Below are 14104 nucleotides of genomic sequence, written 5' to 3' on the forward strand. Positions count from 1 at the left end.
GAAGGACTGTCCATTGAGCAACACAGGTCAGACTCGTGGAATGGCCCATGAGCTGCTTTTGGTCTCCATGAGATGTCATATCTATGGATTATCTATGTCTCCTGACAAAAATGTCAATTTGAAGAGTTATTTGTTAGTTTGATATTCTGTCTCAGAAGTTTTCTCATGTGAAGTAATACATGAAAAAAATCAGAGATTTGTGTTTATAAACATGCTAAGTTTGAAAACACAAAATTCCATCTGTGCAAATACTTTCTGCATTGTCCTCTTTGCAAATCCTCAGTGTATAATGCCAGCTCTTTAAAAATCCTTGAACTGCTCCTTGTTCTGAAAACCCAATGGGCAATGAATGTGTTATCTATTGCTCTAGGTCATTTTTGGTTTTACTGGTTAGTAGTACAAGACCTTTTTCTTCAAAGGGCCAAAACCTAAAGCTGATGTTGAGCCACAGGCCAAAAATAAACATTTTTATTGTAGTGTTGTCTTAAATGGTAATATCTATAAACTAAATGTGACTGTACTTTAATGAAACACGTCTAATGACGTGTTAATGAACAGAAATCAGAATTTTGTGGCTTGCAAGTACTTCAACATGCCATCTACAATTTAAAACCATCCTGAAACTTGCAAACCTTATTTTGACATAAGGTCACCTTTTGGGTAATTATTTATGTCATCAAACTTGTATAAAAAAAGAATCTTTGCACCCCCTATTTAGAGATCGGCAGCCTACCTGCCCTTGGAATTTGTGAATATGCACTCATTTCAAATATATGCTGATGAAGACTGATCATTCACAGAAGTTATAGATATTTTTAGCGAACACTGTACTTATTGTTTTTCAGTTATGCCGTATCTGTGTTTTTGACAGCTGTAGAAGCACCATTGTACTTCATTATTTCCCCTGATCCCATGATTAGCAGCAGAGCTATAGCTATGTAGTCTACGGACACTGCTCCCCAGACGCACACACCCGAGAGCCTCCCAGCCTCTCTAAGCCACTAGCCCAGCTACAACACAGGTACCACTCAGAAACATTTACACAGGACCACGAATATGCTTCTGTCTGTCAGAGCTCTGGTGAACTCCACGTTTCCAGCATGGACACGTAGAGTGTGACAGCAGCTTCTCATGGCTGGTTAGCTCTTCCTGCTACACTGAGCGGTGGACAGTCTGTCACACTCTTGAAGTGTCGGTATCACCTTACTTCCTGCGTCCCTTACTGCCACGAGGCCATGTCCCTTATGGTGTTTTTTTTTTTAATTTAATATGCTGGGAGAGCAAGCGTTGCCATAATTTGCGCCTGTATTTATATTGTACGGAATCTTTGTAAAGTTAAAGATTGGAACAATAAACCAAAATGCAATGAAAGACCAAACCAAGTTTTGAGCATCCATCAGTTAGCAAACACTGTAAATTATAACCATTTTATTTAAAAAATATATGTTTTGAGGGGAAAATGTATTTTTTTTTCCAGTTTGGCACATCTTATCCACTATACAGATATGAAAATTTACATATTACAATACAAAAGGAAAATGGGAAGAGAAAAGCATTCATGTTGCACAAAGAGGTTAGGTAAGAGAGAGGGGATTGGTTCACTTGTTTTTTCTTTTTTTTATTTTTAGGCAGGAAGGGGACCAGGGCTAGAGGATGACAAGAGGAAACAAAAACAGTTTACAAAGAGCCAGAGTGCAAAGGGATGCATATTTCTACAAATTGTGGATTTTCAGTCACTTAGTACAAGTCGTAATCTTAAACAGTGAAATGTCAAGTGATTGACAGAACTTTATAGGAGTTCCACATACATCCCAATGTTGTTGTGTTATAAAAATCAGGTCTCTCCATCATGTTTGCTGAATGACATTAAGAAATATTCAACTCAATTTGACTTTGAACATGCAAGACAGATTAGAAGGGCAATAGTAAAAGCAGTGCGAAGCTGGAAGAAAACAATATTAGAAACAAAGTGGAGGTGTTTGGCTTTGGAAATCGGCATGATCAGTGTATGCAGTGTTTTGAATTTTTTTCATGTTTTGAATTTAAATGTGAAGTGTAACAATTTTTGGTTTATACAAACAATTTCTTTGAAGTTGTTGGAGGCGTCCTATGAGCAGCTGAGGAACTGACACAAGTATTAATTTAGAATTCTGAAGCCAAATTTTGACAGGCTCAACAGAGAGACAAAGCCACAAATGGCATCCCCTGGCTACCATTGAATGTATCTGTAATATTCAGAAGCAGATCTCTCACTTCAAGGTAACGCGCCATCAGAATCATCTTGCCGGTTTCATTTTTGACTATGTAGCCAAAAGTTGAATTGTCAATACAGTGCCATATTCTGATTGCCATTGTTTAAGAATTTTACCTGAAACATTCACCAGTCAAACGGACTGAGGCAAAATTGTTGCTGCTGTGTGGTTTGTATGCATTTCAAACCCAAGGTGCTGTCAGTCATTATTTATTCTCCCATTCTCTGCTACCTTTACTTGAGCAGAAAGGTTGGTTGGATTTAATAAACTAAGACATTACTCCATAGTTGCCCCTCTCCTCGTCCCATCAATTCCTCTCAATCCCTCTCTCTTTCACCCTGCCCCCCACTACCAAACTGAACACTAAAGAAGTGCAGAGCTGCAGCAGCAGCTTTAGTCTGATGCTAATGCACGTCCTCTCCCTGCTGCATACAAATGTCTCCTGACCCAGGCTTGCTGTTTTCTTATCACTGGATCTCCATTTGCTTTCAGGGTATTGACCGCAGTTTAACTGGATATTTGGGACTGCTAACGAAGGAGCTGTTCTTATTATTATTTATTATTCGCTGTAACACGATTATAAATGACGGCTCTGTATCCCTAACTAGAACAGTGTCTTAAAGTTGAAGGATTCATAATGTTTTTGTGTGGAGCAGAGGATGATTCTACTAAAACTATATTTGAATGCCTGAACAAGTTAAATGTTGCTGGATCACTGGTGTGGGTGACAGAATATTAGATTCTTTTTGCCTTGGCTTAATTGGTTCAATCTTGAGCCTGTCAGTCCTGATTAGTGTGTAAGCAGCAAAGAGCCTGTGCTACTGGGAAAGGTTTTATTTTCAGAATGAAATGCTCTCCTGTCTGGCATTCGCACTGTTCATTACCCTTTTACTTGCTACCCTCATATTTCACACTAGCTCGTCTGTATATTGATCCTGGTATATAATAGCAAATCAGCAAACTGAACTTACTTGGTTAAGCTACTGAAGATATTATGGTCACAGTGATTATGGCATTTGGGAACTAGAGAATCCATGTACAGGTCATTGTACAAGTTCTAAGAATTTTGTTTTTGATGTCCAAGGTGAGTAAGACATCAATGTGTTTTTCTTAAGCAGTGCATTATATTGGAGATTTACCACAGATGAACAATACTTAGTGTTTCCCATATATTGAGAATTTATTTGTGGCGGTTACCCCTCATTGTTGGGAGCCCCATCTTGAGAGTCAGCTACAAAACAGCATTCCATTTATGACCTAAGATCTGATTAAAGAAGTAATTGTTCATATATATATATAGAAATGAACACAAATACACAATTTTGGCAGTCAGAAGATGGTTTTAGTTGCATTTTCACACAGAAGAGAATTTTGGAAGAAACCCATATTTCCAAAAAATAACGAAGGGCACCTATTTTTTTGGTGTGGATGGCCCAAATAAATTCTGTAATTGGGAAACACAGAGAGCCTTTGGATTTAATGGAAGTTTATAATTGTTCCTAGTTGACTAATGATTATTTGACTACCTGATTTGGTAAAAGTAATATTGTTAGTGTGTACTAAATAGAATTCCAGTGTTTTTCTCTTTTTTATTTGCATCATAATAACAATAATGACATTTATTTTTAAGTTATAATTTGGAATTAGATTTTTGTTGGTGGCCTTTCATTTATCATCATCAACAAAAACGTTCTGTTAGCTGATCCAATTCATTTGCCCGAGTGATTCAGTGATTGGCTTACAATGCCTGTGGCACAGTTATAAACATGATTTCAGGTATTTACTTTTTCAAAGAAACAAGATGTAAATCACATTTCTCCACTTAATCTATTCTGTTAGCAGAGGGCCATTTGGCTAAGTATTTTCTGTGTGCTGCAGAATATAGAGACAGTGTGGAGACAAATCTCACAGTTTACAATTTTCTTGTTTAAAATGATTGCCCCTGCCTGATATGAACAACCTTGCATTCATAGAAAAATAAATTTGTGACTATCTCTACATTATCCTTAAACTGTCATGTCTAGCCTCTGTCATTGTAGCAGTCATAATTTCTCACATGTTCTCAAATCTCACTTGTAGAAATTATTTTACATAAACTGGAAAAAAAATCATAAAAGCAAACCCTGTATCTTTTGAAATGGTCAAATGGCAAACCATATACTCTAGGAATAAATAAGAGTTCATACTTCACACTCTTTGTAAGGCAGTTGCTGACACTTGCACTGCCCATAGCCATTGATGATCACGAGTGCCCCTTCTTCGTGGCTGGGCTCATACTCATTATAGGGTACCTGTGTAGCTAGATCTGCCATAGGCTGCCGCTGCTGGGTCCTCATCTGTCTGCGGTTCTGAATCGCCGAACAGTGACGTATCCGGCGCAGGGTGGGAGGGCAGCACTTCCGTGAGATATACACAACGAAAATGATGAAAAAGAATGAAAATAGAAGGGCCATAGTTCCAATAATTACCCTATGAGTCATAACAGTGTTGTCCATTGCCGTGAAGTCATCTGTTACAGCTGCCTCTTCCGATGTAGCAGTAGTTGTTTGAGCAGTGCGTGGTGTTTGTGTTGTGGTTGTTGTTGTAGTGAGTGTGGTAAAGCTCCCAAAATCCTCTGCATAGTCCTGCGTGGGGGTTGGCTGCATAATTCCAAACAAGGAGCTTGTGATCTCTGCAGCTATAGTAGCGTCTGTGGTTGTACTAATGGTCTGAACAACTGGCGCTGAAAAATTCTGGCAAAGCTGGAATCCATAAACAGCATCAAGTATCTCCTCACCTTGGGCATAGTCAGGACTATGGCAGAGAATGGAATGTTCCCACCTTCCCTTAAACGTGCTTAGCCAATTGGCCAGAGAGCAAATCCTTTTGGTACATTCCCAAAGGTTGCTAGACAGCCCAATGGTACCCAGAGACTGCCACATATCCATGACTTGGGGATCCAGACTGCTTAGTTTGTTGTTATCCAGCAGCAAAATCTTTAAATTTGGCAGTGTTTGAAACACATCAGGTGTCAGCACACGAATTTCATTTCCTGTGAGGTCCAGCTTCTCTAAAGTTGTCCAGGTCCACTCCATGCCACATGTTAAGTTGCTGATCTTATTCCATTGAAGATATAGGAACTGGAGGGCAACAAGGCGAGGGAAATGGGCCAAGTTGATCTTGGTCAGCTGATTGTGCTCCAAGTGGAGCTCTTTAAGCTTAATGAGCCCAGCAAATCCATTTCGGGCCAGACTCCGTAGGCGGTTGCTGCTTAGGCCCAGATATTCCAGGCTGCGACAGTCCCAGAATGCCCGAACAGGTGTGGTGCGTAGTAAATTTGACCGAAGGTGGAGTATTTGGAGCTTCCTCAGTCCATGAAACAGCTCTGGTTCCAATGCAGTCATCTGATTGAAAGACAAGTCCAGTATCTGGAGGTTGATGAGGTGAATGAAGGTTGTGTTGGGCAACTTGGTGATACGATTGGAACTCAGATTGAGATCCTTAAGCTTGTAGAGCCCTTGAAAGGCATCTTCTTGTACTGTAGTAATCTGGTTGTGGTCTAGATGTAACCAGGTGAGCTGGCTGAAGCCATAGAATTGATCAGGGCTGAGCTCAGTGATGCTGTTGTGGCGTAGTGATAACCCAAGGGCCCCCTTGTCCACGCCATCTGGGGGGGCCTGGAGCCCCTGGGTGTCACAGTAGAATTGCAGGTCCTCACAGCGGCATTTTTGAGGGCAAGTTGTGCATGATGCAGGAGGCAGGAGGCACACCAGGAGCATGCTGATCACACACAGACACAGAGCCACTGGTGCAGGTCCCACCAATGGCCACCTTGAATGGAAACCTGGGTGGGTTCAAAGATAAGAAAATGAACTGTGGGGCGGGAAAGCTTATCTCTGCAGAGTATTTATTACTAATTCATGATGACGATTGTGCTTTTTATGTGTCCTCTTGTTCTTTCCCATGCATACCCCACTTGAGATATTTTACATTGTCAACTTTCACAATATACATAAACAAAATTTCTTTGACCTTAGGTTTAATGGAGATGACCTTTACTTAGGCAACTACTGATCTGTTATATACATGTGCTTGACTTTGTTTTCAGTTGCTAGTTATATTTATCCTTTTTTATTCTTGTTTTGTGCTCCATAATTAGCCTTAAACTCAATTTTCTGCTGATTATTGTCGTTCATTTGTTATTATTGCTATATGATTTTTCATTTTTGTACAGCTCAAATATGATGTTGTCTTTTGAATGCTTGGTTGTTGTTTTTTGTGACAGTGAGTTTTTGTTCCTTAAGTCTTCGTCATCACTTAAGAGGTCTGCAATCGAACTCAAATGGTATTTCAAATGTATATATTCCCTGTGCGTGTGTCGCATGGTGTAGAAGGAAAAATGAAGGGCAATTGCAGTAAATAGACTAGGCTGAAGAGCTTTTAGTCTCTAGCCTCCGTCGCTCTTACTTGTATTCCCTATTCATGCCCAGACCTGCCATATAAAGGGTCTAACTTACCCATTCTTTTGTGCACATCGGAGGCTGCATTCAACTGTCCTTTTCCGCAGACTCTTTGAGCAACCAGATGGAAGAAAAATCCAAAGGGAAAAAACCCTTTTGAGCAAGCACAAAAGGAATCAGCCTCTTTGGAAATAAAGCAATTCTGAGCCCACCCAAATGAAACAAAATAAGAAATTCCATGTCATAAGATGATTTTTATTCCTGTTGTTTTGCTTACAGTCTTTTAGAATCCAATCTCAAAGAAAGTGATGATTGTTTTCCTTCATCCCACGAATCCTTGAAATGAATATTTCTATAGATTTTTTTTAAGTTGATCAGTTGCATCCAGAGCGACTCCGGTGGACAGACACCCCCCCTCCTCCTCTTCTTTTTTCCTTTTCTTTTTTTATACCCTTGTGTTTCCCTTTGACTGCAATGATGTCAGCTCAGATGGTTAATTGATGATCAAGCGTTCCTCTTTCATGGCTGTGGTCTTCCAACCTTAACTTGTTGATGGCAGCCAGAGATCCTGCGTCCAACACCGGCTCAGTCTCAGCATAGCCTCTGCAGAGCTGTGAGCGGAGCCCTCGTCTGCTAGCTGAGACGCAGGGAGAGAGAAAAAAAAGCAGAGCAGGGAGTCAGGGATGTTATTCTGTGCTTTTTGCTGCAGCCACTCACTGCTACAGAGTGGTGGCAGCCTGGCGTCGATCATCACTACTGTTTCTCTCTCTCTTTTCTCTCCCACACTCACAAACACCCTCTCACTCTTTTGCTCAGTCACTTCTCTCTGCCTCATACACACTGCTTGTGCACCTCAGTCTTCCTCCACCTCCCTCTTGCATCCCTCTTTCCCTCCCACTTGCTCGTCACCATCAGAATATTGATATCGTGAACGTGTTGCGGCAGCTTGCTGTTGAAATTAACCACAGCTGTAAATCTCATCCTCGCTTTGCCGCTGTTCTGCATGCGTTATGTGTAAATGTATATCAAAGACATAAGAAAATAACAAAGCAAAATATAGTTCATGACTCTAGACAACATAAACATCATCAAAGGTGATCCAGCGTGTGCTGTATTGCCATATGTCTGTACTGGAGCAAGTGTGCCAGCAATGGTTGCATAGGGTGTCTGGCCTATATTCATAATTTACGTACCCTGAGTGCAGTGCTTTAATTTTTGAGCACATGCTTGTGATGTATGGCCAGCTGCTCTGAAGTTAAATTAGGCTGTCTTTTAACATGTAATTGACAAGGCTGAATACTTGCTTGATCATATGAACCACAAGTTAATATTAGAGTTACTAAATGCTGTTAACGTGATTTTTATTTATTTATTTATTTTTTTCACATTAAGCAAATGGGCTGGATTTGTGGTTTTGTTGACACATCAGTACTATCTTTCAGGTCTGTTTCAAGTGTGTGTGAGAATGTGATGTCTGTTGCTCAGTGCATGAAAAAGCTGATCCCCCCCCCCCCCCCCTTTTTAATTATTTAATGTGGGTGGAGATAGATGGGAGGGTAGTTTTAATGAACTGAACTTGAAGCAGCCAAAAAACACGATATGAGAGGCAACATGAAACATAGATGCTGTTGTCTTGATCTTTGTGACTCTACCCCTGCCAACCTGTGATTTCACTCAAGGTTCTTTTACTTAAACATGACCTCAGATTGCTGGCGCTTGCCACACACTGCCTTATGCAGATTATATTTATTGCAGTGATGTCATTTGATATGGATTTTCAGCTCTTGTTGCACCTTGTTGCAAACAGTTGTACCTAATGACGCAAGGAAATTCAGTCCACTCTCCACTTTGTTCTGGCTGTAGATTATTGTAGAAGAGTAACTGAAAGAAATTTAGTATTTCTGTAATAAAATTATTACTGAAATCTTGCAGAGTATTACTAAATGTATACTCATTATTTATTTTTATGACATAATTCTGAGGGTCTTGCATGCATCTGGCAGGGACTTTCCAGGTCATTTGACCAGCATGCTGCTGTCATTCTCCAGATTTATTGTGTTAGGCTACATCTCCCACTGGGACTCTTCTGTAGAATGTGAGAGCAGAAAATGTGGAAAAAATGCTTAAATCTCATGGGGCATGGTGGATATTCCCTATATGTTTGATGTGTACTAGTTTTCTACTCTGAATCCAATATACTTTTAAAGTATTTTTAAAAGGAAAAAGAAGTTAAATTATAAATGGATGTCCAATGAAGTTAACTTAGTGAAAAAAACATTGTAGAAATCTGTGATTGTTTGACGTTTGGAGCATAATTTATTTCCATTGAATTTTTCTGTAATCCAGCGGACTACTGGTTTTGTAGAAACAGGATGTTCCTAAATCTGTCCTAAAGGAGATGGATAAAGATTCACATGAGTATTATAAAAGATGCTGCAGAGAAACTGCCTCTATAATAAGCACCTGAAGAAGTGCTTTAGAACCCTCTGGCATGGAAATGAAATATAGGCTAGGCATGAGTGAAATAGGATTGAAAGAGTAGCGGCAGAGCAGACTAAAACCCTACCACAGGACTGCATCCAGCCGGCGCAAAATCACAGGGGATTAGCCTCGTTGGAGCTCCCCGGCCCCTAACTATGTCCACAGCCCCCCTGGGGGGGGGGAAGGGCAGTGGGGGATGGGGCAGGTCAATGCCACCACCATCCACAGTGTTGTGGTTGCACTTGATTTGAACATTCTAAGGGGCATGAATAGTGTTAGAGTCCAACTGGTTCTTTCCCTTTTCATGTTCATTTAATTTTATTCTAATTTTATTATTCTACAGTATATGTTCTTTATCGTCTCTCTCACTCCACTCTCTCTCCATCCTTCCTGAAAGTTTTAGATTCTCTACGTTTTTGCTTGAGCAGTTTGCAGAATGTGACTGAACATCTCTCTGCTCTCTGTGGGGACTGGTGGTTAGGGCTTTGACTGCTGTGTAGCTCTTAGCTGTGTGACTGCTGTCAATGGTGTTGCAATATTACTCTACATAATTTACACAGTTAGTCATATAATTGTAAAATTTTAATGAAAATTTCTCAGTCAAGATGAGGAAAAAACATACCTCTGGGGAAGAGGTTAAAATATTGTTTTCAGTGTTCTATTGCATTTTCATCCTTTGACCTCTGCTTTTACAGACATTATGTTTTTGGTCTGTCCATTTGACCTTCCCATTTGTGTAACGATGATGTCTCAGGAAAACTTTGAGGGAACGTTTTTCAAATTTGGCACAAAGGTTCACTTGGAGTTCTGGATCAATTATTAGATTTTGGTGGTCAATTTCAAGGTCACTGTGACCTTATGAAACATGCTTTTAGTCATAACTCAAGAATTTTCATGAGAACTTTTCTGACAGCAAGACTGACAGGGTGACTTCTTTTGATTCCTGCATGGATGCAATTTCAGATTTGAGTACAGTTTGCAACAGCAGCAGTTAAGAGGGTGTGGTGCTTATGAATTATAGCACTGTTATAGATGCAGATCAGCTGTTTTTAACCCAAAGCAGCTGCTCTTTTTATTGATGCATACTATGAACGTGTATATTATCAGTTGAAACTTGAGTACTGTTTGTTTGTTTGTGTGCTCTGATTCACTCTCAGTGAGTCTGATTCTGAAAAAAAAAACAAAAAAAAAAACAAAAAAAAAAAAACAAGAATTTCCCTCCAGGGATTAATAAAGGAATTCTGATTCTGATTGATTGAGTTGGAAATAATTCCAGTGTTTTAGTAGAGGGCAGTGGGGCACCTTTGACAGCTGGTCTATCGAGAGCACAATGGTTTACAGTAGAGGATGAGAAATGCATCAGACTGCATATCTGCAGTACCAGCCGCACGAAATGTGAATATCACTTTTACTGCCATTCGAAGTATTTCAATGGAATGAATGATTAATGAATGAGTGAATAGTTTTAATTTTGTGTCAAATCAATTACATGACTTTCTTGGGATTGCTCAGACACATTCATGACCAACAACCCAAACATTCTCATATGATTATCAACAAGCGTCTAACTACATAATACAGTGTTAAACTTATGCTAGCTGCGTTTCCAGTTGTTTATTTGCTGAGCCTACTTAGGGATTCTCCGACATTAACCCTAGCACTATTGTGTTCAGAACATAGAATAACCTGTGTGGACTCCAGATCTTGCCAGCTGTCTTCTCGTCTTCTCTTCGTCTCCACGCCAAATATCACGCTTCCTCAGACAGATACTGTGTGCACAAAGAGGAACAATTCACATGTGATTGTGTGTGTGTGCGTGAGAGAGCATGCATGTCAAGGAAATGCAGCTGTGGATCAATAAATGCGATGTGTTTTTAAATAGCCTAGCATTAAAGAAAAGAAACTCAGCATGTGGCGGTCGGTGTTGATATTGTGGCGGGCTTCTACAAATTAATCAATGTATGCGAAACATTGTAATATGTTGATCTCATGCAGAAAGTTCTTGAATTATTTTACAGCTGACTTAGAGTTTCCTAATTTGACTATAAGCTCTTGCGCAATAGCACAAGTCACAAATTGCAATTGTTTTAAGAAAAAGAACGGACAATTCTATAATTTTAGACAGCAAACACAACAAAAACCCGAGGGACTGGTTCATGATGTTAAAACATTTTAGGTTGTCCAGCTATCTTATAAACCTAAAAAAGTTAGAGATAGAAAAGGCAAGAAAGAGGAAGCAAATGCATGTGGGCTAATTTTTTTTAATTTTTTGATGCAGAAGTGAATAGACTATTCTGATTTTAGCACCTAATTCTTAAATATGCTATTGTGAAGCAACAATAAACAAAAACAAGAGACTTTCCTGTTTTGAACAACCCTCATGCATTTTGAGTAGTTTATTGATTCCTGAGTTTATGAGGTGCACTAAATGCAAAACGATGTCCCTCGGCACCCACTTGCTTTGCTATACAAAGTTATATAGATCTTCGAGTTTAGGAGTTGCACCTAAAAGCACCATCAAGTCTCTGGCCCTGTGATTGTAAACTCAGACACAGACAGTAGCCTGAAACGGTGTGTCTTCTACTGATACCAAAATGCGGTAGCAACATTTTGTTCCATGACTGTTTTGGTACAAGCATTCACCTGTCAAAGTAGTAGATAGCAAATGTGACATTTACTCCCCAAATGGCAAATCAGTACACATTTGGCACAAGGTGGATCTTAATTTCATATCTTGCCCATAGGAATGTATGTTATATGAGCATCAGTAACACATATTATGTCACTGCACCATAATATTCACTACTTCATGTCCCATTTTCATGTTTCAGGCGGGAAGGAAGGATAGGAGTGATGCTCTGAACACAGCCATCGACAGGATGACTAAGAAGACCAGAGACCTTCGCAGACAGGTTTGTTTTTTTTGTCATCTCAAGTTTTTTTCATTGTGTTTCCATCTTGCACATAAGTTCTGAGTTTAGGGAACTGGTGTGTGTCAGGTTGGGCCAGCTAGATGTACTGAAGGTGTCAGTGCATATGCACAAGATGGTGTATTATTTTAATCGTGCCCTTTATTTGTTCTTCTTCTTTTTTTCTTGTTTTTTTTTTTTTTTTACATTTTTTACTTCACAGCTGCGTAAAGCTGTAATGGACCACGTCTCTGACTCTTTCCTGGAGACCAATGTTCCCCTCTTGGTCCTGATTGAAGCTGCCAAGAATGGCAACGAGAAAGAAGTCAAGGAATATGCACAGGTGTTCCGTGAGCACGCCAACAAGCTGATTGAGGTAATGTAGGGCTTTGAATGCTTCCACAGTCAAAACTGTCTGTGACCCAAATATAGAACATTCAGTTTTTCCCTTCTCCATTGGTTATAAACTAGTTAGCTTAGCTTAAACATAAGCCCATGTTCATCCATGTGTTCATCCATTTTCTCTGTTCAATATCTTTGGCTCTGTTCGCAGAGATGAGATTTCCCTGTGATACAATTTAGGGATTACAGTGCATCAGAAAACAGCAATCTGGGATTTTTTTCCCCTAATGAAAACAAAGTCATAAACATTGAAATTATTTTCTGTGTCCCTGTATTTGTCTTTCACTCTGTATGTCTCTCTCTCGCGCTCTCTCTCTCTCTCTTTCTCTGACGCACACACAAAGACTCGACTTTCCAACAGCCTTTTTTTTTTACCGGTAGTTTAAGATTGTAATCTGATGCAGGGATGTTATAGTGAGCAGACAAACAGAACATTGTTCTGTGTGGTTATGGCAACAAATGAAATTTTTAGCAGCACCAAAGAAGTACAAACACTTCAATTCAAGGATAAGTGCTGCCACTGGAAAAATATTGTTCTTGCCACAAGAGATTGACGTACTACTAATACTATTAGCCATACTTGAGTTGGCTAGCAGGCATTGAATGCTGAGTGCTAAATAAAGTCTAGGTCACTGAGCTGTCACTCCAAAACAATGGGGACACGCCCCTGACAAATCCCACCCACATAAGAGGTTTTGGTCAGAACTGCAAACATCTATATTATGATACAGTAACACACATTGGAGTGCAAACGGTGTACTGAAGGGAATTTAAGAACATTGTAGGGATCTGCATTTTTTTTTTTGAAGTTTGAATGTGTTCCCCATAGATAAAAATTCTCAGGGGCTAGCCCAATAGTCAAATCACAGATTCCTGTGTTCCACTAAGGCATCACTCATATATATGAAATTACTGATCACAGTCTAATGACATTTGAGGATAATGACAGTGTACACATGTAGAACATGCATGTAGACAGCTGATTTAGTGTTGAGGTATGTTCAGAAGCAAAGTGAATTCTAGAGGCAGCATAATTACATCCAAAGGCAATATAGAGGCAGGAGCAGATGCAGACAGACAGTTGCTTATTCTTGCTGTAGTGAATTGAGGCAAAGATGTGTCTGCATGAGTTGATTTGTTGTGATGACATTATCAGTGAAGTGATAAATGCATGTTTGTTTGTTGTTTTTTTTTTCCACGAAAATCCTGTTATATGGTTTCAGATACAGATTTCAAGCTCACCATATGATCAGTAACTGATTCTGTATAATAACTTAGAGTTTATATTTTGTTGTTTCTAACATTGAGCATGTCAGATATCCAAAGTGAGAAGTAATAAAATGTTCCTAAGGGTTCCTTATCACATAAAAATGAATATGTTGTTCCCTATTTAGAAATAGAAATAGAAACCATAAAGTGCCACCAATCACAGGCCGTTTGTATGACATCACGAGCTGTGCAAGTGTAGGTTGCCGTAAGGCAAATGGTGCATTAGCTCACACACATTTGTTTGAAAGCAACATTGTGGCCGCCCTACATTCATTCGTATGCACTTTTAAGTAACCTTGTTTGACAGAACGTGTTTGTGGTTGCTGTGGCTCAGGGATTACAGCAGACTAAT

General features: G+C 39.6%; 2 protein-coding genes across 5 annotated transcripts in view; one reads left to right on the forward strand and one right to left on the reverse strand.

The window, feature by feature from the left end:
• Window positions 1-14104, forward strand: part of ctnna1 (catenin (cadherin-associated protein), alpha 1) — a 73858-nt gene that overhangs the window by 28683 nt on the left and 31071 nt on the right. For all 4 annotated transcript variants that reach the window (XM_046406996.1, XM_046406995.1, XM_046406997.1 and 1 more), the window contains 2 exons: window positions 12004-12084; window positions 12305-12457. In XM_046406996.1, the coding sequence (XP_046262952.1) occupies window positions 12004-12084; window positions 12305-12457 (234 nt within the window). The remainder of the gene's footprint in view (window positions 1-12003; window positions 12085-12304; window positions 12458-14104) is intronic.
• lrrtm2 (leucine rich repeat transmembrane neuronal 2) lies at window positions 4390-7442 on the reverse strand. The gene is made up of 4 exons (XM_046407018.1): window positions 7415-7442; window positions 7232-7328; window positions 6749-6801; window positions 4390-6075 (listed from the first exon to the last, which is right to left on the reverse strand). The coding sequence occupies exons 1-4, from the start codon at window positions 7440-7442 to the stop codon at window positions 4433-4435; spliced, it is 1821 nt and encodes a 606-aa protein (XP_046262974.1). The 3' UTR covers window positions 4390-4432.

The sequence above is a fragment of the Scatophagus argus genome, chromosome 12 (genome assembly GCF_020382885.2).
Source record: "Scatophagus argus isolate fScaArg1 chromosome 12, fScaArg1.pri, whole genome shotgun sequence".
NCBI classification, from domain to species: domain Eukaryota; kingdom Metazoa; phylum Chordata; class Actinopteri; family Scatophagidae; genus Scatophagus; species Scatophagus argus.